Source organism: Equus asinus, chromosome 10 (genome assembly GCF_041296235.1).
Source record: "Equus asinus isolate D_3611 breed Donkey chromosome 10, EquAss-T2T_v2, whole genome shotgun sequence".
Lineage (NCBI taxonomy): Eukaryota > Metazoa > Chordata > Mammalia > Perissodactyla > Equidae > Equus > Equus asinus.
The window spans coordinates 108481830-108506180 of NC_091799.1; the positions used below are offsets into that span (position 1 = coordinate 108481830).

Consider the following 24351-nt stretch of genomic DNA (forward strand, 5'->3'; position numbering starts at 1 on the left):
AGAGGGGTCCCGGGGTGGCTGGTCTGCACTCCTGCTCTGGGCAGAGGTTCTCAGGGAGACGGAGCAGTGGCGGGGAGCACACAGCTGCCAGGGAGGGCGATGGCAGGGTGAGTGGGGTAGGCGTCCTGTGTGAGTCCAGGATTCACCTGTGGCAGGTCCTGGCTCCCAGACACGTGTGTCCTGCTGGCCCCCACCCTGCCCCTCTCTGGTCGACAGCCCTGGCCCCTCACCCCAGTGTTAGCACAGCTTGTCAACGTGACCTCCTCCAGCGCGGCTTGGCCATCCCTATGTACCCAGTGCCCACGGGGAGGGCATGCTGTGGGCAGTGGCACCAGAGGACTCGGGAGAGGTAAGAGGGAGGACATGAGGGGCCTTGGGGGCTGAGTTCCAGATGTGGGTCCACTGGCCAGGGCAGATTTCAGGCAGTGCCTGCAGGTAGGGGTGTAAATGGGAGGCAGGATGTGGGAGCTGTGGGGCATCATCAATGAGCTGCTGAGGCCACGTTCTGAGTAGGCATGGGGGAGCCCAAGAGTGGCGGTGCATTCACACCTGCAAAAGCAGGTGCACACCCATCTTTACAATCTGGGCTTACCCATGTCCTGCCCCAGGAAGGCGGACCAAGAGAGCACAGAGCTCTTGTCAGTGCTGCCCTGCTCACAGACACACCTGGATCTGCTCACAGACACACCTGCTGTGTTCACAGAGACACCTGCCCTGCTTATAGAGACTCCTGGCCTGCTCACAGACACACCTAACTCTGCTCACAGACACGCCTGGTCCTGCTCACAGACACCTGGTCCTGCTCACAACACACCTGGTCCTGCTCACAGACACTGACTCTGGTCACAGATACACCTGGTCCTGCTCACAACAAACCTGGTCCTGCTCATAGACACCTGGCTCTGGTCATAGATACACCTGGTCCTGCTCACAGACAGACCTGGCCCCGCTCAGACTGCCTGACTCTCACAGACACACCTGGTCCTGCTCACAGATGCACTTGGCCCTGGTCACAGACACACGTGGCCCTGTCGCAGGCCCACCACTAACATGGATTTCCATTCCTCCTGGTCAGGGTGCTGTGTGCTGAGGTAACCTGGTGGCTGTGACTATGGAATGTCAGGGTCTGTCCCGTGTCACCTTTTCTATAGGTTTTGCTTCTGGTAGTCGAGTCTTGAAGAGGTTGCCAGGAAGAATCATTCCAACATGGGGCCCCGTTCACTCTCATAAACTGGGCCTCGTCATGTCGCCTCTTTGGAACCCGTGAGAGAGTTATGGTCCAGGACACCAGCACCACCTGATGTCTGGGAGGCAACCCCGCCCTGCTGCGGACACTCACGGGGCGGGTGTCCAGGTCTTGATGGGGCCGTGCAGCAGGGCTTCTGTTTGCTGCGGCTGCCCTGGGGCCGCAGCCCTATCCTGCCTCTCCTCCCACTGGCCTGTAATTCCACCTGCCCGCCTGCCCCACCCTCCCCAAGTGTGACTACTGTCTCAGTTCCTCCTCCTGACCCTGAGGGGTCAGCGCGGGCCATCTCAGGCAGGACCTGGCCAAGGGCACTGGCACCTGCTCAGCTCCCCCCACTTCGCCTGCCCTTCCACGCACTCTGGCAACCTCCCCTGGCCCCGGTTGCACACCTGAGCCTGAGCGGCTGCGGGCTCAGCAGTGGGTCTGGAGAGGGAGTGGTCTGTAGTGGGCTGTTGTGTCAGAGGTGGCCCAGAGGGGTTGGAAGCATCACTCGTCCCTCCTGCCTGAGGACCCCTGAGGCCAGCAGGAGTAGGTGTCCCAAGGGAGCCCAGCTCTGGGCTGGGGAGGCAGGTCCCACCTCCCTGTCTGCCGCAGGCCTGCTGCTGGCATTGCTGTTGCACTTCGCAGGTGCGTCCCTCGGCCTCGGCGGCCTCTGCACACCAGGGACCCCTTCTGCTCTGTGCGTCCCTCGCCCTCCACCCCCCAGATGTACACACATCCCAGACGCTGGGGTCTTTCCAGGGAAGCAGGTGAGTGAGGCTCAGGAGAGAGACTCCAGGTTTTCACGGAGAGCTGGGCCTCCTGGGCATTGAGAGCTCCTGGACTCTAAAATACGTCCGAACTAGAGCCTCCTGGGGCTTTCGAGAGCTGTTGACAGTCCTCACCTTGAGGGCGGAGAACCAGGCCGCGTGTCTGCTGTCAGCCGGGTCACACCCGTCACACCTGGTTATGCCTGAGTGGCCTCGACTCCCAGCACACACTGCCCTGTGCCCTGGGGGGGGTCTTAGCCAGGGAGGAGTCAGCGCTCTTGGGAATGCTGGGCACCCCTGAGGGTGCAGGGCACACACCTGGGATGCAGGGTACACAGCTGAGGGTTTAAGGCACACACCTGGGGTACAGGGACACACCTGGGGTGCAGGACACACAGCTGAGGGTGTAAGGCACACTCCTGTGTTGCAGGGCACACAGCTGAGGGTGTAAGGCACACAGCTGGGGTGCAGGGCACACAGCCGAGGGTGTAAGGCACACTCCTGTGTTGCAGGGCACACAGCTGGGGTGCAGGGCACACAGCTGAGGGTGTAAGGCACACAGCTGGGGTGCAGGGCACACAGCTGAGGGTGTAAGGCACACAGCTGGGGTGCAGGGACACAGCTGAGGGTGTAAGGCACACTCCTGTGTTGCAGGGCACACAGCTGAGGGTGTAAGGCACACAGCTGGGGTGCAGGGCACACAGCCGAGGGTGTAAGGCACACTCCTGTGTTGCAGGGCACACAGCTGAGGGTGTAAGGCACACAGCTGGGGTGCAGGGACACAGCTGAGGGTGTAAGGCACACAGCTGGGGTGCAGGGACACAGCTGAGGGTGTAAGGCACACAGCTGGGGTGCAGGGACACAGCTGAGGGTGTAAGGCACACAGCTGGGGTGCAGGGACACAGCTGAGGGTGTAAGGCACACAGCTGGGGTGCAGGGACACAGCTGAGGGTGTAAGGCACACAGCTGGGGTGCAGGGACACAGCTGAGGGTGTAAGGCACACAGCTGGGGTGCAGGGACACAGCTGAGGGTGTAAGGCACACAGCTGGGGTGGAGGCACACAGCTGGGGTGCAGGGCACACAGCTGAGGGTGTAAGGCACACTCCTGTGTTGCAGGGCACACAGCTGAGGGTGTAAGGCACACAGCTGGGGTGCAGGGACACAGCTGAGGGTGTAAGGCACACTCCTGTGTTGCAGGGCACACAGCTGAGGGTGTAAGGCACACAGCTGGGGTGCAGGGCACACAGCCGAGGGTGTAAGGCACACTCCTGTGTTGCAGGGCACACAGCTGAGGGTGTAAGGCACACAGCTGGGGTGCAGGGCACACAGCTGAGGGTGTAAGGCACACAGCTGGGGTGCAGGGACACAGCTGAGGGTGTAAGGCACACAGCTGGGGTGCAGGGACACAGCTGAGGGTGTAAGGCACACAGCTGGGGTGCAGGGACACAGCTGAGGGTGTAAGGCACACAGCTGGGGTGCAGGGACACAGCTGAGGGTGTAAGGCACACAGCTGGGGTGCAGGGACACAGCTGAGGGTGTAAGGCACACAGCTGGGGTGCAGGGACACAGCTGAGGGTGTAAGGCACACAGCTGGGGTGGAGGCACACAGCTGGGGTGCAGGGCACACAGCTGAGGGTGTAAGGCACACTCCTGTGTTGCAGGGCACACAGCTGAGGGTGTAAGGCACACAGCTGGGGTGCAGGCACACAGCTGGGGTGCAGGGCACACAGCTGAGGGTGTAAGGCACACTCCTGTGTTGCAGGGCACACAGCTGAGGGTGTAAGGCACACAGCTGGGGTGCAGGCGCACAGCTGGGAGGTCCTCCCTTTTACCCTGCGTGCTGTGGGGTGGCATTGTGTCTCCTGGGGCCTCTCTACTAAGCGAGTTTATTTTCTTACTGGTGGAGCAGCTGGCAGGGCAGGTGGGAAGGGCATGAGGGTCTGCCCCACCCAAGATTTAGACTCCCTGCAGCCCCAGAGCCATGGGGGCAGGAAGGTGGAGGGGAGCCCCGGCCTCCACGGGGAGAGGAGTTGGGCAGCCGGCCGTGTGTGCAGCTGTCTCTGCTGGCACAGAAGGGGCTCCAGACAGCCCCACGTTCTAGTGAGTCTCCACTGGAGCTCTCAGCTTTTTCTTAAATTAAATGTATCATTATTACATCATTTTGGCAGTAGCGCCTGGGTTTAATGAGGCAATTCAAAGAACTGAAAGAACCGAGAAGCATGTGCCACTCCCACCTCAGCCCAGCCTTCGGTCTGTCCTCTCTCCCCAGGGCTCCAGCCTGTGCAGCTCTTCCTTGCCCTTTTGCTGTTTTCCCAGAGCGGGGTGTGTATTTCTGCTGTTCACGTCCTGCTTCTCCACAATAATCTTGAGGATCTTTCCATGTCAGTACCCCTGGCTGACAGCAGGCTCTAATTCCTTCTGTTGTTTTTCTTAAAATAATTTAAAAATATATTTTATTAGGATAATACACGTTTGTAGAAAATCTCAGAAGGGAGAGCGTGGGCAGCCTCTGTGGACTGCCAGGTGGGGACCTTCCTCCCAGCTGGTTCTGGGTCTATGGCCACATCTCCTCTGTGGCATGGCCCAGCGACGGGTACAGCCTCGAGGGCAGGGGGCTCAGCGCCCCTCACCAACGCCCCCATTGCAGTCTTTCCTCCAGGCCCAAACAGACGTCACGGACAGAGCCGCCCTGCACTCAGGGCCGGGGTTCCAGAGGAAATGTCGGATGTCACAGCTGCCCTGCCCTGCTGCCTGGTGGGAGGTTCCCAGGGCCGTGACCCCAGGTTGAGTTGATGGGGACCCTGCTTTTTCACACTTGCTGACCTTCTGTGTCATTCCCAGCACTGTGGGCTCCATCGTCACTCCTGTGTCCACACTTCCCTCCCCGGTGCCCCTCGGCCTGGGCCCTACCTGCAGTCCCGGCCTCCTGCGGCCCTCCCGCGACAGCCCAGATGCCTGCAGGAGCGTTGGCAGGGAGTGGGGTGGAGCCGAGAGCTTCTGCGGCCTCATCCTCCTCCCTCAGCCTGGGGCGGTGAGGTCGAAGCGTTTTGCTCAGAACGTTTAGAGCGCGGCTGGCCGCTCTCCCCTGGGGCCCAGAGGGCATCCAGCAGCAGGCCGCACCTGTGTACTTTCTGCTCTTTCCCACGCAAACCTTCACGGCCCCTCTCCACCCGCCCGCCGTCTTGGTGGGGTTTCGGGGCTTGGAGGAACCTGAACTGCCCCACGGGCGCCAGAATGTCCCCTCGCCCAGTAACCCACAGGCTGCCCGTCCTGTTGCTGGGATCTCCACTTTCCTTCCACCCAGTCCCGCCTTGCGTGCCTTGCCTTCCCCTCGGGTGCTTCCTGTCACCTGAAGTTGGAGCATCTCGTTTGTTTCCTGTGTCCATCTGGAAGGTCGGCCTCGGAAGGGCAGGACTTACTCAGTCCTTCTTGATTTTTAATTTACCTGGAGGCAGATCTGCCAGTTTGTTAGAACCATGTGCCCAGCACAGTGGGCCCTGACGGCTCCTGCTGTGCATGGGCCGGTTGGTGCCCCTGCTCTCCTTGTCTGCTTTGTCCTCGGTGGGTCCCTGCTGAGGTTCCCAGGTGACCTGCTCTGCATGCTGAGTCGGTGTCCCTGTCCCCCAGTGTCCAGAGCACTCCTGGGAATTCTTTTCATCGGCAGCATCTGGGGCGCTTGGCCTGCCACATGCAGGCGGGCTTGCTGGGGCTCCCTGAATGCTGCCTCCCCCACGCAGGCTGGGCCCCACAGGCCCTATCTGTAAAATAGCACTTGTAGGAAATCTGCAAAACACAGAAAAGTACTTGTGCGTGGTCCCAGCATCCAGAGGCAGCCAGCCCCTGCCGTCACTTTGGTGCCATCCCTTCTCGGAACACAGTGTTCCTGGGCCGAGAACGTGCAGGATTTGAGCATCATGAGCAGTTTCTTCCTCGTTGACCAAGTTGAATACACGTGCTCCCATAAGTGGTTTGCACATTCTTACTAAACTGACTAATGCTTCTAGCAGTTTCTTAGCAGCTTTTCTTTCTTGGGCTGAGAGCTGAGAGATGCCGTGGTCAACACTGGGCCAGCCCATGGGAGGCTCCTGTTTCAGACAAAGAGACGGTGTCAGCGATAACACTGGAATGATTCCTGCTGACACCCGACCCACCTGTCTCGCCTATGCCATCTGTCCTCTGGGATGGTCCTTTAGAGATAGCGCCGCCCCCACCGGGCTCCCTGTCCACAACCTGGGTGAGGGGTAGGTGCCCGAGGGTAGTGCCTGCTGGAACATGGGAAGCCTGGAAGTTCTGATCTGACTTTTTCCCCCTCACGCATCTTGTCTGCTTCCTCCTGCCCCCTGAGTAGTGCTCCATTGTCATGTGTCTTGGATTTTTCTCACCAGCAATTGTACTTCTGGCTCCATCCTAGAGAAGAGGGGGTGAGCGAGTGGGGGACCACGGCCCTTGAGAATATTCAGGCCAGTGGTCACGTGAGCTGCACTTGACTCTCTCATTTTTGGGGACCTGTATGGTCTTGAGTTCACCTGTAGGGTCCTGAGTTCACCTGTAAGGTCTTGAGTTCACCTGTATGGTCCTGAGTTCACCTGTATGGTCCTGAGTTTACCTATAGGGTATGGTCTTGAGTTCACCTGTATGGTCTTGAGTTCACCTGTAGGGTCCTGAGTTCACCTGTAGGGTCTCGAGTTCACCTGTAGGGTCTTGAGTTCACCTGTAGGGTCCTGAGTTCACCTGTAGGGTCCTGAGTTCACCTGTAGGGTCTTGAGTTCACCTGTATGGTCTTGAGTTCACCTGTAGGGTCCTGAGTTCACCTGTAGGGTCTCGAGTTCACCTGTATGTTCTCGACTTCACCAATAGGGTCCTGATTTCACCAGTAGGGTCCTGAGTTCACCTGTATGGTCCTGAGTTCACCTGTAGGGTCCTGAGTTCACCTGTACCGTCTTGAGTTCACCTGCAGGGTCCTGAGTTCACCTGTATGGTCTTGAGTTGACCTGTAGGGTCCTGAGTTCACCTGTATGGTCCTGAGTTCACCTGTACGGTCTTGAGTTCACCTGTAGGGTCCTGAGTTCACCTGTAGGATCCTGAGTTCACCTATATGGTCTTGAGTTCACCTGTATGTTCTCGAATTCACCTGTAGGGTCCTGAGTTCACCTACATGGGTCTTGAGTTCACGTGTATGGTTCTTGAGTTCACCTGTATGGTTCTTGAGTTCACCCGTAGGGTCTCGAGTTCACCTGTAGGGTCCTGAGTTCACCTATAGGATCTCGAGATTCTTGAGTTCACCTGTATGGTCTCAAGTTCACCTGTACAGTCTCGAGTTCACCTGTAGTGTCTCAAGTTCACCTGTACGGTCCTGAGTTCACTGGTACGGTCCTGAGTTCACCTGTATGGTCTTGAGTTCATCTGTATGGTCTTGAGTTCAGCAGAGCCACACTCAGGACCCCTACGATGCAAGGTCACTATCTTCCTCTGGTCATAACTGCTGTTAAGAACTCACATTTGAGGGAGACTTCCAGTGAACTACAGAGTTCTGAATAAGCTTGCTGTTCGTGGCACTGACTGTCCACCCAGAGTTTGTTCTCAGCACTCGGTCTTGAGTCCCTCTCCTCTTACTAAACCCTGGTGTCGGTTCTCAGTGAGGCATAGACCGCTGCTCCTCTGGGAAGCCGCTCTGAGGGACCCACTGCCGATCTTTGCCAGGGGCTGGTGTTTCTGGTCATGCCCTGGCTGCCAGCCAGTGGGGGAGGCATCCGTGCCCAGCCCCGTGCTCCCAAAGCCTGCTGGAGCAGCAGGGGCCCCATCTTCTGGGCCCCATGGGCCCCAGGCCCGGCTCTAGGGATTGGGCGCCTCCCAAAGGCAGAGACTCGTCGACAGGTTCAGGCAGGCTTCCCGAGCTCCTGACAAGCCCCACTGGCTGGTGGCTTCCCCTCTGCACACGTGGCCCCCACCCTGGTCCTGGAGTGCAGGTCGCTCAGCCCTGGCCCCTGGGGAGACCCTCATACATGCTCCTCACATCTCTTTCCCACTGGCACCCGGTCGGCAGGCTCAGCCCTGAGGTAGGGCAGCAGCATGACCGGCTCTGGATCTCCCTCCCGAAGGATGGTGTCACCATGGACCCTGGAGGGGTGTCGTTTTGGGGGGTCCCAGAGCAGGTGTGGCTCAGGGTGGAGGCCATGGTGAGAGGAGTGATGGGGAAGGGGACTCTGAGCCCCCTGTCCCCCAGGAGACTGAGCTGGGTGCTCCCCCTGAGGCCCTGCCATTGCTGAGGGCTTTGACTGTTCAGGGAGGTGTCCTGGGCCCACCGACTCGGTGGTTGGCAGGGCACTGGCACTGGGCAGGGCAGTGCCATGTCCAGCAACAGGACAAGCACTCACTGTCCTGCAGGTGCCACCTGGGCAGCAACTCTGCAGCCTCACGTCCAGGGCTTGGCTCCGAGGGGTCCAAGGGACCCTGCCACATCCTGGGTGCCTGCCGTGACACAGGCAGCCAGCCTCCTGTCCCAGGAGTGGGCCAGCAGAAGGGCCTTGAGTGGCAGCCCCAAAAAGGAAGACAACCTTTTTCTTCTCTCCTTTCCCCTCCAGAAACATGGCCGATAGCAAGGCCAAGCCCACCAAGGCCGCCAACAAGACGCCCCCCAAGTCCCCAGGGGAGCCCGCAAAGGACAAGGCAGCCAAGAGGCTGTCCCTGGAGTCAGAAGGTGCCAACGAGGGGGCGGCCGCCGCAGCCCCGGAGCTCAGCGCCCTGGAGGAGGCCTTCCGGCGGTTCGCGGTGCATGGGGACACCAGGGCCACGGGTAAGGAGATGCATGGCAAGAACTGGTCGAAGCTGTGCAAGGACTGCCAGGTGATCGATGGGAGGAACGTCACCGTCACCGACGTGGACATCGTCTTCAGCAAGATCAAGTGAGTGCCCCTGGGCTCACAGCAGAGCCAGACGCCCCGAGGTGTGCAGTTGGCTGGCCATGCGTTCTGGATCTGGTGGGTCCTGTGTTTCCGCAGCCATGAGGAAGTATGATAATAAGGCTTCAAGGTCCCTCCCCTTGCAGAATAAGGCGCCTGTGTTAGGGCAGGCGGGGGAGTCCTGGTCGTGGAAACTGCCCAGCAGCCGACTGGAGCTTGGAGGGGCCAACGGCCTCCGGTGACAGAGCTGGCCCATGCCTGAGCAGCTCCCCAGCCTTTGGGAAGTGGTCCCACCTCAGGAAGACACCCACATCTCCACCTGTGGGCTCAGTGGCTTCGTCTTTGTGCGTGTGTGTACAGTACTCACGCACACCTTTTTCCCTGGACGCTGGGAAGCACGTCCAGGCATCGGTATGCACCACCCCCACCTCCCGTCCACCAGGCGTCTCTGAAGCGCGAGGATGCAGCTCAGGTGCCTGCACCCTCTGTTAGTGGCCTAGCTCCTCGTCCACCAGGCTCCAGCCCAGTGGCAGTGGGCAGTTCCCTCTTTGCATCCCCAGTGGCTGTGACTTCCTGTCACCACTTTGCTCCAGGGAGACATTGTCGGGGTATCTATGTTGTGGTGAGGTCTCCCTGACTCCCTGGGCTGAGAGTTGGTGCCTGTCCCAACAGTGACTCGAGCTGAAGGGGCCACTGTCACCACCAGAGCCAGGAGGTTATGCGGGGTGGCCTGGCTGGGGTGGGCGGAGGCAGCCGCCGAGAGCCAGCCATCAGGACCAGTAACGGGGCGCAGGAGACAGGCACCCACCAGGCCGAGGGTACTTAGCCTTTCTGCTCCCATGGGAAGAGGGGGGACCCGTTAGAGTTTACTACAGTCGGACCAGAGCCCCACGACACCACAGCTGCGGGCTCTGGGCTCCTGGTGGGCTCTTCATGTCGGCTTTGCCCATCCCTTCCCAATGCCCAGAGTTAGAGGAGGAGAGGTGGGGTGCAGGTGAGGAGAAGAAGGGGTGCAGGTGAGGAGGGGTGCAGTTGAGAAGAAGGTGGGGTACAGGTGATGAAGGAAGGAGGGCTGCAGTTGAGGAGGGGTGCAGGTGAGAAGAAGATGGGGTGCAGTTGAGAAGGAAGGGTGCAGGTGAGAAAGTGGGATGCAGTTGAGAAGGTCGGGTGCAGTTGAGAAGGAGGGGTTCAGGTGAGAGGGGTGCAAGTGAGAAAGTGGGGAGCAGTTGAGAAGGAGGGGTACAGGTGAGAAAGTGGGTGCAGTTGAGAAGGAGGGGTGCAGCTGAGAAGGAGGGGTGCAGGTGAGAAAGTGGGGTGCAGGTGAGAAGGAGGGGTGCAGGTGAGAAGGGTGGGTGCAGGTGAGAAGGAGGGGTGCAGGTGAGAACATGGGGAGCAGGTGAGAACGTGGGGTGCAGGTGATGGAGGAAGGAGGGGTGCAGGTGAGAAGGTGGGGAGCAGTTGAGAAGGAGTGGTACAGGTGAGAAAGTGGGGTGCAGTTGAGAAGGAGGGTTGCAGGTGAGGAGGAGGAGTGCAGGTGAGAAAGTGGTGTGCAGTTGAGAAGGAGGGGTGCAGGGGAGAACGTGGGGAGCAGGTGAGAACGTGGGGTGCAGGTGGTGGAGGAAGGAGGGGTGCAGGTGAGAAGGTGGGGAGCAGTTGAGAAGGAGGGGTGCAGGTGAGAAAGTGGGGTGCAGTTGAGGAGGGGTACAGGGGAGAAGGTCGGGTGCAGGTGAGAAGGAGGGCTGCAGGTGAGAAAGTAGGGTGCAGTTGAGAAGGAGGTGTGCAGGTGAGAACATGGGGAGCAGGTGAGAACATGGGTGCAGGTGATGGAGGAAGGAGGGCTGCAGGTGAGAAGGTGGGGAGCAGTTGAGAAGGAGGGGTGCAGGTGAGGAGGGGTGCAGTTGAGAAGGAGGGGTGCAGGGGAGAAGGAGGGGTGCAGGTCAGAAAGTGGGGAGCAGGTTGGAAGGAGGGGAACAGGTGAGACAGAGGGACAGACCCAGGAGCAAAGGAACGCGAAGAGCTGTTTTGGTTGGGGAAGGTTCTAGAAAGGCTGGGAGGGAGGAGGGGAGAAGTGGCATGTCCAGGGGCAGGTCACTCAGCCAGGGAATGCTGCAGGTCCCCACACCCTGGGTGCTGGCCGAGGCATGCGCGGTGCCAGGGACAGATGCTGAGCAGGCCTTCCTTCCTGCACTCTTAACTCCTTCTGCAAGAAGTTGCTTTCACACTGCTGCATGGAGGCTGGTCCACACATACGTACACGCAAGCTCACAGCCCACACACGTGTGCACAGACATGCATGCACATACATGTGTGCGCACACGCACATGAGCTCACAATGCACATGCACACACAATACATGCATGCACACTTGCATGCACACGGGGAGAACTCAGGCTCTCTACACCCTTGCTGGTGGGAAGGTGGCAAGTGTGGTCTTGGCTCATGTGGAGGACGGGTGCTCTGGACAAGCCCCGTGAGCAGGAGGCATGGGCACCCACCGCCCAGGTGGAGGAAACAAGTCCTTCCTGCCTGTCTTCTCATCACATGAGCGAGCGAGCACCGAGAAGGGAGCCCCATCTGGTCCCAGTCCCTGTCCAAGAGGCAGGATGTCAGCTGCTTGGACACTGAGGGGCTGAGGCTTGGCTTCTGGCTCCCGGGTGTGGTGGGCTCCGCACTGCAGAGCCCCGGGCTGCTTGGGGACCCCTGGCATCTCTGCCTCAGCTCACTGTGGGGGACGCGGTCTCGGGGAACAGGCAGCTGTGGCCCAAGCCCAGCAAGGGGCCGTGGTCATAACAGTCCGGACCAGCCTGTAGCGGCCGCAGGGACCTGGGCTGGTCACACTGTGGCTCCTAGAAGGGAGCAGCCCACATGCCCAGGTGGGCTTGCCAGTCGCCATGGGGGTGCGGTGGGGAGGACTCACACCCTTGACCCTGGGAAAGGAGAGGTGGTCGGTGCCCCAGGCGGGGTTGTGGGGCCCTGCAGAGCAGGCTGGGGACCGGGGGACCACCGGAGGCCCTGCTGGGCAGTGGAAGAGGCTGTTTGGAATGATTTTATTTGGCATTGTGAGGAGCGTGGTGTCGTTTGGGGATGTGCAAGTCCTAGTTTATGGGGTCTTGGGAACACGGTTGCTCCACGTGGCAGCCACAGCAGAAGCACCTCACCTCGTGGGAGCCACAGACGAGGAACCGCAGTCGCTGACTCGGGCAACCTACGGTGGAGAAGCCCACTATTTCTGTTTGCGGGCGGTTGCCGTGGCTCCGCGGGCGGTGACGCCAGCCGGGTATCTGCAGCCTCTGTTTGCATCCTGTCGCCATGACAGCGCTTGTTTGTTTTGATGTTACTATGTGTTAAGTTTTAAACAAATTTCTCGCAGCTCTGTTCCAGGTCTCCAGTGAAGACTATTGTTACCTACACAGCCTCCTGCGCCCTCCCCCCACAGGCCTGACACAGTCGGTCTGAAAGGTTGACTCATCGAGGCTTAGTCTGCACAGCAGGGGTGCCACCCTGACAACCCTGTTGGGGCCATGAACGGCGACGTCCCCTTCAGTGCTGCCTGCGATGTCTGCATGTGTCAGCACTGGGGTCCCCACCGCACAGGTGGAGAGGCCAGCCCGTGGGGGCTGTGTTCGCTGAGTAGACGGGTTTCCTGTAAGCCCTGTGCAGGGAGATGGTCCGCACCGGTGCCGGGCGTCCAGGTCGCAGGTCAGGAGGGAGCAGGCTGTGGGGTCCCCTGGGGCCTGTTGGCCACCAACCTGAAAGCTGCTCTGTTCTTGCATATCTGCCGCGGCCACGGCCCGGAGACGGTGGGAACTGTGTGAGGTAGGGAGTGAAGAGTCGGCAGATGGACTCCGGGCTCTGTGGTAACAGACCTGACTGTCAGCATGCGCCACAGAAACTCAGCACAGACACACAGCCCTAGAGCCCAGCGCCATCCAGTGCCTTCCAGCGCCACCCAGCACCTGGGAGCAGGCCCGAGCCTGCAGGAGAGCGCCCCCAGGATAGCATGAAGTGGGCTCGGGGCACACAGTCCCCTGCGGGAGGGGCAGAACTCTGCATGAGATGTGACGTCCCAGAAAGGCTGGCTGGCGACACAGTGACCCCGAAGGGGCCGGGAGGCCTGGTGGCAGGGGCGCCCCCACTCCCAGCTCTGCTCCTGGGCCTTGAGGCTGACACAGCCACACTCCTGGTGCCTACAGCACGGCCCAGGCCCCATGGATGTAAGGGTTATCGGTGTTCCCCACACTGGGCCTCTCCTGCTCAAGTCCCGCCCTCCAGGCTAGTGGGCGAGGTCGGGGCAATTGGGGTCCCTGGATGCAGACCCGGGCTCCTCATAGAGTCAGGGTGGCCACATCGGGCAGGCCCTTCTCTGCCCTCTCGTGGCCACCCGCGGCAGTGCAGGGCATCCCACGGCTTCTGCCCTGCCCTCGGTGGTAGGCCAGTGCGCCTCCTGGTGCACCTTCGGCCGAAGGTCAAGGTCTGGCAGGGCAGGAGTAGGGTGATTCCTCGCACATTGGCTCTTCGTTGAGTCAGTGTGGGCGTTGGATGCCAGCGCTTGCAGGTCTTTTAAGAGGATGACCTTCCCCAAACCCCTAGAAATGGTTTCAGTGACCTCAAGTGCATCCATTCCCCTGCCGAGCCCACAGCAGAGATTAGGGGTAGCCGGGGGTGGCCCTATGCCTCTAGGGCCCCTGCCCTTCACAGGGTGGGAGCCCAGCCCCTCGTGCCCCCGTCCCCACGCCCATGCTACCCTGCAGAGGCAAACAGCAAGTTAGGAGGAAGGTAACAGCAGAAGAACTGTGTGTTGGGGTCACAGCTGCCCTGCAGGCAGGTTGGGGCCCATCAGCAGCCAGACCTGGGATTTGAGTGGCCTGTGCAGCCTGTTCCAGGTTCTCAGCTTCATCGTTGTCCATGGGGCTGGGCCCACACTCTGGGCACTCAGCCTGCTGGGGCAGGCGGGTAGGGGCTGTCAGCAGGAGGGGAGCCCTGGTCTGGAGCGAGGGGCCAGTGTCTGCCAGGAGAGCCTGCTCACAACAGCTGGGCCCTCCCTGAGCACAGCAAGAAAGCAGAGCCCCTGGTCCCGCTCGGGGCTGCTCGCAGGTCTGGGACCAGAGGTGCAGCCAGTTCCTGTGCTGTGTCCCCACTGCAGCTGCCCCGGAGGCCTTGTACCCAGTGGGCAGGGCTCCCCCAGAAGCCCCCAAGCCCCCACTGGTCCAGGGGCTGATGGGAGTGTCCCAGAGGCTCCCTGCTCTGACCCTCATCAGTCCTTAGGGCCCCTCAACACCCCACTTCTGCCCACAGTGGAGTCCTGGCCAGCCAGGCTGCTCTGTGGATGGGTCACCCACGGTCCCAGCCTCTGCTGGTTGGGGGAGCTGGGGAGAGCCAGCAACTTTCTCCAACCCCCACCAGAAAGCTAACTGTGATGGTCCAGCATGCTAACCGCCACCTCTCAGGGAGGGCCCCTGGGGGTGCCGCCATGTGCTCTGATTCACGAAGGGGCTGGCAAGGAGATGGGGGTCCTGTGCTCTGTGCTGGGACTCGTCAGCCCAAAGCCCAGGAGCCTTTGTGGTGTTGGTCCTGGAGGCACAGATGTCTGCCTCAGAGAGCTGCGCTGGCCCCCCGCCCGGCTCCTGGACGCCCCTGGCCAGTCCACAGTGTCCCTGGGTGACCTTTGGGATCAGACAGGCCCAGCCCTCCGCCTGCCCTGAGCTGGGCCTAGAAGCCCAGGGGATGCAGGGCCTGGGAAGCAAAGTGAAACGCCAGCTCACGGGGCCTAGTGTGTGACCGGTGACCCATTACTGTCCAGCAGAACAACAGCCTTCTGAGCAGGGCGCTGGCCACCCCGGCACAAGCCAGGAGAAGGGGGGTTTCAGTGTGGGGACACCCTCCTGTTCTGGGGACTCAGAACAGGCTGGCTCTGTGTCCAGGGAGCCGCGTAATGTGATCCAGTGTCTCCGAGGAAGAGACCAGCATTGTCATTCTAGAGCTCGCCAGGGACTGCTCTCAGCAGCGGGCACCGGGTCCCCTGGGGAGAGCTCCCGGCCGGCCCAGACCCAGCTCCGAGACCCCCGCCTGGCGGTCACCGTGGGGATGCTCGGGGATACCCAGCCCAGCCAGGTGGAGCAGGCCAGTCGGGCCCCTGGGCCTGTGCATCCACCCAGATCTGAATGTGCTTGTGAGGAGAGCCCCCGCCAGCCACCCCCACCCCTGCATGAGTGACTCACACTGGTGGCGCCTGGTGCCACAGCACCCAGAGAGGGCCGCGTGCTCCAGGGGCTGGTCACCGGCCTGCCGTCAGGACTGGCGTCCACAAGCCAGCCCAGGCCGGGTGTGGACAGGAGACAGGAGCGCCTTTGACAACCCAGAACAAACAAGGCCCCTGGGCCATAGAGGGTTAAGGACCCACAGGGCCAGGAGGAGGAAAAGAGGCCTTGTGTGCCCCACCAGGCACCGTGGCTGCAGGGCACGGCGGGGTTCTCCTCACGTGGGCGTGCCTGAGCCACACCGCCTGGGATGGCCCGGCCATGGGGTCCAGCCAACTTGCCCAGCCTAGCACTGAGTGCCTGAGAGTGGCCGTGGGTGTCGAGGCTGAGCGCTTTGAAGGGTGGTGCCCGCCACCCTACACAGTGGCTCTGAGGAACCCCTGCGGTCGCTGTCAGGACAGACATCTGAATGTGCTGGGGCAGCCGTGCCCAGCTGTCCAGCCCCATGGGGGTCAGGCTCCCCAGCTCCTCCTCCCCGAGCGAGGTGTGAGGTCCTGATGCTGGGGGGTCGGTCGGCACGCCCCTGACTGCAGATACACGTGCAAAGTGCCCTCGAAGCCCTGCGTGTGCTCCAGACGTGCTCCGGTGTGTCTGTCCGTTCACCCTGAGGGACAGTGGGGCAGTTTCTGGGTTTGGGTGACGAGCACAGAGGTAACAAACATTCATGGTCAAGTTTCCCTGTGAGCTTCTCTAGAGCAAGAGCCCAGGAGGGGACTCAGGGTGATGCTGTAGGCATGACCTTTATGAGAAACTGCCAAAGTACCTTCCAAAGTGGGTGCCACAGGGCACCGCACTGGCTGCGTCTGAGCGCCCAGCCACCCACGTCCCCACAGCACTCGGGACTGCCATTTTATTCACTGTCTTGCTGCGGCCGGCCAGTGGGTGTGTGCTGGGATGTCATCGAGGTTTTAGTTTGTGCTGCTCAGATGACTGATGATTTGAGTGTCTCTTCTCATGCTTGTTTGCATCCCCAGGTCTTCTTTGATGAAGTGTCTGGCTCAGATATTTTGCCCAATTTTTTACATTTTTTCTTATTGTTGAGTTTTAAGAGTTCTTTGTATATTTCCAATACAAGTCTGTTATCAGAAATGTGTTTTGCAAGTATTTTCTCCCACTCTGTGGCTTGTCTTTTAGTTCTCTTAACAGTGTTTTTTGAAGAGCATGGTTTTAAAAATTTTGGTAAAGTCTAATTCATCCTCTTTTTTTCTTTTGTGGACTGTTTCAGTGTCATTTCTAGGAAATCTTTGCCTAACCCAAGCTCACAAAGATTCCCCTCTTAGGTATTCTTCCAGAAGTGTCGTCGTTTTGTTTCAGAATAAATTTGGGACTGCAGTCCATTTTGCGTTAGTGTCTGTGTGTGGTGCAAGGCACAAAGTTTTGCGTGCACATCACCAGTTCTCCGCCTCCACTTGTTGGAAGGATGATCCTTTCTCTACTGAATGCCTTTGTGGAAAATCCTTACGCATAGGCTTTTTTCTGACTCTGTGGGCTGTGGTTGATCTGTTGGACTTCCCCACATCTTGTCCCTGCGGTTTTGCAGTAAGGCTTAAAGTTAGTGGTATCAGTGCTCTGACTGTGTTCTCGTTTTTCAAAATTGTCTCATGTTGTAAGGGCTGGCCCGCTGGCGTAGTGGTTGGGTTCATGCACTCCACTTCAGCAGCCTGGGGTTCGTGGGTTTGGATCCCAGGTGTGGACCTATACACTGCTCCAAGCCATGCCACGGCAATGTCTCATATGTAGAATGGGGGAAGATGGGCACAGACGTTAGCTCAGGGCCAATCTTCCTCACTCCCCAAAAAAAAATGTTTGGTGTTGTAGACCCTCTGCTTGGTGATGTCTACAGAACACCCAGCTGGGGTGGTCAGGTCAGCTGTCTCTCCAGTCACTGATGCTCAGGACTCTGCAGCAGGAATGGCCAGCCTGGCTGAGATGGCCTTTCTGCGGCTGTTGCCATAGTGTGTCCCTGTGGAGTATGGATCCTCCCACACACCACCTTTTATTCTGAAACCTCGAACACTCCCTGAGTGGATGAGCTGGGAAAGATCAGGTCAAAGGGCAGAGGAAGTTTCTGGTTAAAATTACAGAAGGTGAAGAGCCAGCCTGGGACCTTTTCCCCCGGGGGGGTTCTTGTTGGGATGAGGAAGTGCTGGGCGACAGCCCCTTGCCTCACCCCGGCCCAGGCATGACCTGCCCCCAGGCCACCTGACGCTGCTCCTGTGGGCCAGCCCCAGTCAGGCCCTGGGTGGGTTTCAGGCAGGCGGCAGCGGAGGCTCCTGGGGAGGGTGGGGTGCCTTTCCGAGCCTTTGGGTCCCAGGTGGTGGGCCTGACATGTGGGACCATCCTGGGGAGGCCCCCAGTCTTGTCCCTGTGTGGCGATTGTGGACCAGACACACAGACCTCGGCCTCCTCCTCCTCCGTGTGGTTTGGGTTGGACGAGCTTCTTCGCTAACTTTCCCTCTGAAAGTCCTCTGAGTGGAGGCCACACACACGCCCCGTTTTAGAACCAGACCACGGCTTTGTTTTAATGTCCAGTTGTTCATAAAGGATGTGCTTCCTTTAAGCTTTTTTCCAAGACAATTTATATTTGCTGCCGTTGCTGATGGCGACCAACTGTTGGGTGTAAACAGTGCAGACCACGCGGGGGAGGGGCGTGCTCTGTGTTTCAATGTTAAACTGCCTTTTGGCTGTGGAAGAGAGGCGGGATGGGGGTCCCCCAACGCCAGGTCCCAGTCCTGGCCCACGACTGCTCTTGGGGCCTCCAGCACGGAGGTGAGGGCCCCTGCCTGCCCTGAGCATGCTCTCCCCGCAGAGGGAAGGCCTGCCGCACCATCACCTTCGAGCAGTTCAAGGAAGCACTGGAGGAGCTCGCCAAGAAGAGGTTCAGAGACAAGAGCGGCGAGGAGGCCATCCGAGAGGTGCATAGACTCATTGAGGGCAAGGCCCCCATCATCTCTGGGGTGACGGTGAGTATGGCGACGGGTCGGGTCCCCTGGGAGGTGCAGCCGGGGGTGTAGGGGAAGGATGGCGGCATCGAGGCTAGGCAGAAGCGTTAACCCCCAGGTGTGGGTGGACTCAATCTGCCTCTGCGCCAGGTGCCAGGAGGGGGATCCCAGGACTGGTTAGCATCCTTACCCAGGGCCCCATCCCATTGGCTGGAGTCTCCCCCTTCCGGCTCACCCGGACACCCCTTCTCTCTCCTGTGGGACGACTGCCAGTTAACCCTTCACCCCCTACCTCTCTGCCTGCCCTGCTCTCCTCCTACAGAAAGCCATCTCGTCGCCCACTGTGTCACGGCTCACAGACACAACCAAGTTCACTGGCTCCCACAAGGAGCGCTTCGACCCGTCGGGCAGGGGCAAGGGCAAGGCGGGCCGCGTGGACCTCGTGGACGAGTCGGGCTACGTTCCGGGCTACAAGCATGCGGGCACCTACGACCAGAAGGTGCAGGGAGGCAAGTAGCCGGTTCCCAGGCAGGGCCTTCCTGCCATCACCGAGACCCTGCATCCTCGCACATCCTTACATTCCTGTGCTCCCTCGGGCTGAACTCAGACGCTGGGCCAGGGCAGCTGTGGGGTGATGCCCGGGCTCCGGCGTGCTTCTCTCCGACCCTCGGTTTGGCCCCTGACCTCACTGACCTTTTCTAACACACCTGCCTCGTTCCATGCTGGGAAGTCGACAAATGACTGTTTCCAGTGTCTCCCAGGACCAGACTACATCTGCCACCCAGTTTGCAGGCGAAAGGGGAGTCTTAAAAGGAGCTGGCGGGCCTCGGGGAAGAGAGAGACAGACCATGTCAGAGGTGGTGCTGACCTCCTGACCCACAGACCCTCCCAGGAGCCGTGAGGGCAGCATGCGCTACTGCACTAACCAACAGCACCAATAAAATGGAGTGAACCCCAAAAGAACACAGCGGTGTCTGCAAGGGCACCATGCAGGGGTGGGGATGGGACACGTGGGGACATGCTTGCACACGCACGTTCATGCACACATGCTTAGAGGTGCTCTTGCAGTCACACACACGCACACACACTCGTACTCACACACGCATGCTTGCATATGCACACACGCATGCACACACGCGTACGCCTACGGACCAGGTCTGTGCTGAGGGCAGTTGTGAAACGAAGCTGATGTGCAAAGGACGGTGAGCCAGTGAAAGGTGGCTCCTCAGTCGACCAAAGGAAAGTGATCTGAAGTGTGAGGTTAGAAGTTTTTAAAATGGAAACTAAGGACATTTCATTTCGTTTTTCTAAGAAGAAATAGGGAATGGTGACAGCACCATAAGCGTGTGCGTGTGCAAGTGTGTGTGTGTGTGACTGCACACGAGCATGTGTAGGGGGAGATTCACAACGTCCTGTTCCTGCCATCCAGAGGCTCCAGGTCAGGAGACCCGTCCGCTCTGAGGCCTCCCTCCCAGGCAGGGCAGGTGGAGCCATGCGTCCCTGTGCCCGTACGCCCCCTGGGTGGCCCCTTCCTGGACACTCGGCCTGGGCCATAGCATAGGCGGCTGAAATAAAGGCTAGCACTGCCATGGCACGCACACCCCCACCTCCCTGAGCCCGGAGGGCACACTGGTCATTGCTGTAGCCAGGGAAAGTCTGCCCATGCAGAGAGGGGCTCAGGGCCAGTGCTCCCGCCAACACGGCCCCTCGCACACGGGCCTCCCCTGACCCCCCAAGGGAGGCCTCAACTTACAGATGGCGGTGGCCTCTGCGAGCAGCTTGGTTCTGAGGTTCTGGGACTTCAGTGTGTGGCATTAAAACTGAGGAAATGATGGACGGCAGGCTGCAAGTCACTGTTAGGAATGTAATGTCACTGCTGTCTCGGAAGTTTCTAGCTTGGGATACTAAGCTGCCTGGCCAGGCCTCCACTCCACCGTGGGGAAACCGAGGACTGAGGGCTGGGAGACAGGCAGGCAGGACGCGGACCCCTGCCCTGTGCACCTCTCTCCTCTCCCAGGCCGGACCTTCGTGTGAAACCCAGAGGCAAGAGTGATATGTGGGAGCCTGTCTGAAGATGCCTCTGAGCCTGCAGAAAGGTTCTTGACAGGAAGCTGATCACAAACTGGAAACCCTTATGGTCCAGTGCCGGCGAGGTTTCCACTGGTGGTCACAGAACAGGGCCCCTCCCCAGGGCCCCAAGCTGTCTGCTCTGTCCCAGACCCTGCAAGGCCCCACTGTGGAGGAACCCCCACCACTGGAGGCTGCTTTGCTCCTTCTCCTGTGAACAGCCTGGTCCCCACTGTCACCACCGAGTCACATGGCACAGAGACTGGAATCCAGCAGGACCTCAGCCTCTAGAATGAGCCCTTTGGTGAGGGCCAAGCCCGTAGAGATACGTGCCACCTGGGCTGCCGTGGCAGGAGGGGACACAGGCCCTTCTTAGCCCTCCCTCGCCTGCAGAACACTGAAGAGAGGTACCTGAACACCAGGACACAGTGACCTGTCCCCGAGCGTCATCTTCAGGCAAGGGTGGCCTCCACACGAAGGTGCCGACTCCAGGCAAGGGCCAGCCTGCCCGGGAGTACGCTGGGGAACTGGGGATGAAGCAGAGTGAACAGCACCAGTGCCCGTCCTCGGGGACCCTGCGCATGCCCATGGTGAGCACCTGTCTCCCATGGTGCCTCCACAGAATTGGAGCCCCCATCTCCCCGTGAGGCAGACCTGAGCTGCAGAGGCTCATGGAGACGGCTCCCTCCTGATGACAGCTCCAAAGTGCATTCCTGGCTGTTGTAAGAGCGCCTTCTCTTTGGGTCTGTGAATGAGAATGAGGCGCACACAGCCCCCTTGGTGGCCCTCCCCCACCCCTCAGTCCAGTGCCCACGGGCTCCTGGAGGGAGAACCCCACGCCCTGGGCCCAGCTTCCCCACACGCTGGGGCCAGGGCGTCGGGGTCCCAGCGCGGCCCATCTGTCCCCAGCCAGCCAGGCTTCCTCAGGCACACACATGGCCAGAACGGCATCATTCCCTGGTCAGAGTGTGGCTTCGGAAAGACCCCACCCCACTCACCTCTGTCCGGGAAGGAGGAAGAGGTGGTAAATTCGGTCATGAGGACTTAGTGGTCAGCATTCTGTCAGCTTAAAATCATCTAAGGAACTCATCATTGCTTGTGTGCGTAGCCTCTGAACACGGAACACACGCTAGGACTCCACCTTCACCACACAAAACAGACACACGTGCATGCTCCTCCATCAGGTTCTGAATATCGTGAATATCCAGGCAGGGTGTGTGTCCTCGCTGCATGTTTTTATACAATGCCAATTAGCTTCTACTAACCATGGTTAAACAGAAACTCAATGTCTATCTGTGAATAAAAGAGACTGCACAGCATGGACCCCGGAGACAGGACACGTCCGTCAGGGAGGATGGTGCTGATGGTGTCCGAGCGTCAGGGAAGAACAGAAGGAGAAGGTTTGACAACACTGATCATATCAGAACACTTATTTATTTCTATTTAATGCTATAGGATAAGCAGTGGTCAGTAGCCCAGAGGTAACTTTACCAAAATTGAAGTTCAAATTACTTAAGTTTAAAATATTATAGCAAAAGATATATATTTATACTGGAGTATTTTTACACCTTTAATATCCTCAGTCTTAAGCGTTGAGGCAGATGAAAATAGCAGCAGAAGCCCGTCAGTCAGGAAAAGGCAGGTGGAGGGGTTCCACCGGCACCTCTTCCTGCCTGTGCGGCTCCATCCCCATGTCCCAGGGGCTGAGGGCTCAAGGCTGCCGTGGGGGCCCTGCAGCAGCCAGGGCAGAGGCTCACCCTGGGCATGCCACAGTCTCTGGCTTTTGTGAATAGTTTCACGGCACACGGCACGTGGCAGCGCCAGCACCAGTGTGCTCACACAGCGCTCGTTTACCTTGTGCTACACTGGTGGTGGGAAGGAGCTGAGACATAGATGCCACGGCCCAGGAGACCTAAAACATTCGCTATGCGGAGCCCAGTAAGGGAAAGCATGCTGGCCCCGCCCTGAGCATCCAGTCCCACCCGTCTCCTCCCGCGGGGACTCCCACACAAGCTAGCCGCCCCGTCCTGCAGCACGCCTGTGGCGACACCCTGTCACCTGTTCATACAGCGCAGGCTGACGACTCAGCTGTACTGTGAAGTTGTCACTAGGCTAGAATGTCCTCACAACTCTCACCCTGAATAGCTTCCCTCCACTGATTTACTACTGAACACTCTGTGAAATCCGGTGGTTCGGGGCGTGGCTACGTGGAGAACGCGGCCCGGGGGTGCCCCCAGGCGGTGCCGGGCAGGGGTCCCCCTGCACTTCGAGACGCTTTAGTTAACTCTCTTACTTTAGACTCTTGAAAAACCAAACGAAGCCAAACAACAAAGGAAACCCGCACAACTTAACAGAAACTTGAAAGGGATCATATACTACTAGTTTGTACCAAGTTCTTTTCCGGAAAGGGAAATAAATTTATATATATAGGCAATATATTTTTACACTGTTTATTAACGTTAGGGAGGACTGAGTGTATCACTTTATCACTGTGATGGGTAAAGTAATGTCGATGTCATGGGTGTTCTGACTCAGAAGGGCACTTCTGCTGACGTCTACACCGCACTCACCGGGAATGTCTGTGGGGTCAGGGTGGCCCTGCTCTCCCTCCTGCAGAGTGTGAGGCGTGGTGTCACCTCTCAGAGTCGCTGTCAAGGCCCGGCTTGAAAACCTTTAGTGAAATAGCTCATGTCTGTCTGCATCTCGCTCCTCATGTGTTCGCTGTTGTTAACATTGTGTGTCAACTTGGTAAAGTGATAAATAAAGGTGTTAAATCGTGGATCTCTGTTATCTTCAAAGTGTACTGTCTATACCAGCAGACCCATGCACGTGCAAGAGTGCACACGGGACAGGCCCTGGGAGGGGCCGCAGGAGGGAGTCAGAGCCACAGCTCACCACGCTGAGAGCCACAGTTCGCTCCTCACTCATATGGGGCGACCACTGACGCAGCCCCGTGAGGAGCGGGGGCCATCCATCTGCCAGGTTTGAGCCTGGTCAAGTTCTTAGTTCTGGTGCAGCCCTCGAGTGGGGTCTAGATCAGGGGGACTGGACAAAACTGCAGTACAAACAACCACAGCAGCCCCAAAGACAGGAGCGACGTCGTCAAAAAGTGCCAATCTGAAATCCGACCCCAGGGAAATTGTTTTCAAAAATAAAGATAAAATAAAGGCCTTTTTTAAGACTAAGATTAAAAGGAATTCTCAATGTAGAAGGAAAGTGATCACAGATGGAACATCTGAGATGTGAAGGAGGAGAGTGGAGCAAAGAACAGAGCAGCTAACTCACAAACAGCGACCTTATAAATACTTTGTGGGATTAAAAACATTTCATGAAAATACTTGAACACCTTCACATGTGAGCCAGAGGCACAGAGGGAGTCCTACCGGTGGGCAGAGTCCTGATTCAGTAAGCGAGCGTGCTGGGTGACACCCCAGAGATGGAGCAGACCAGCAGAGGGCAAATGTGGGATGAGAACAAGTAGTCTAAAGTGGCAACAGTAGGAGAGGGAGAAAACTCAGGAGAGAACAGCACAAAATGGGAGGGCAGATTTAAACCACAATGTGTCCGTTCCATTAGCTGATGAAGCAAGGAAAGAAACACAGAACAGGAAAACTGATAGGACAAAACAACATTTCTAACCCAAATGTATCAGTAATTTCAGCATGGCTAAAAATAGAACAGAAATGGAAATGAAGACCAAGGTTAGTTCTCCGGAAGGACTGACCAGCCTGACAGCCTTCTGGTGAAGTTAACAAAGGCGGAAGTTCAAACGACCCACGTGAAGAATGGCCAGGGGGTCGGAGCCACCTGGAAGCAGGGCACGAAGCAGAGTCCGCTTTGTCATTGGCGAGTAACGCCACAAGGGACAGCGGAGGACTCGAGAGCAGGGAGGGTTCCAGACCACGGTGCAGACCTGACGGAGCGTCAGCAACAGGCTGTCAGAGGAACTCCTGGCGGGAAGGCCAGGCCCCAGGCCCCAACTGCTCGGTCACTGGCCAGGGTGTGTCCTTGGCTCGAAGGCTGAGGCAGAGCCTGATGCCATGAGCAGCTGGTGGTCGTCTCTGACCTGCGTCCCTTCCCCTGAACAGCAAGGTCTTGCTTGAAGGGACACAACTGCCCCCACATCTCTGCCACAGGGACACAACTGCAAGTGCTAAACCTACTAAAATGCCATTAAAAGATTGAGTGTT

The 24351-nt window shown here is 58.7% G+C and overlaps 1 protein-coding gene across 1 annotated transcript in view; it reads left to right on the forward strand.

The window, feature by feature from the left end:
* Positions 1–22940, forward strand: part of TPPP (tubulin polymerization promoting protein) — a 34796-nt gene extending 11856 nt beyond the window's left edge. The window contains exons 2-4 of the mRNA XM_044779534.2: positions 8578–8898; positions 17962–18115; positions 18417–22940. Coding sequence (XP_044635469.1) covers positions 8582–8898; positions 17962–18115; positions 18417–18611 — 666 coding nt within the window. The 5' untranslated portion in view covers positions 8578–8581 and the 3' untranslated portion in view covers positions 18612–22940. The remainder of the gene's footprint in view (positions 1–8577; positions 8899–17961; positions 18116–18416) is intronic.
* The last annotated feature ends 1411 nt before the right edge of the window (positions 22941–24351 follow it).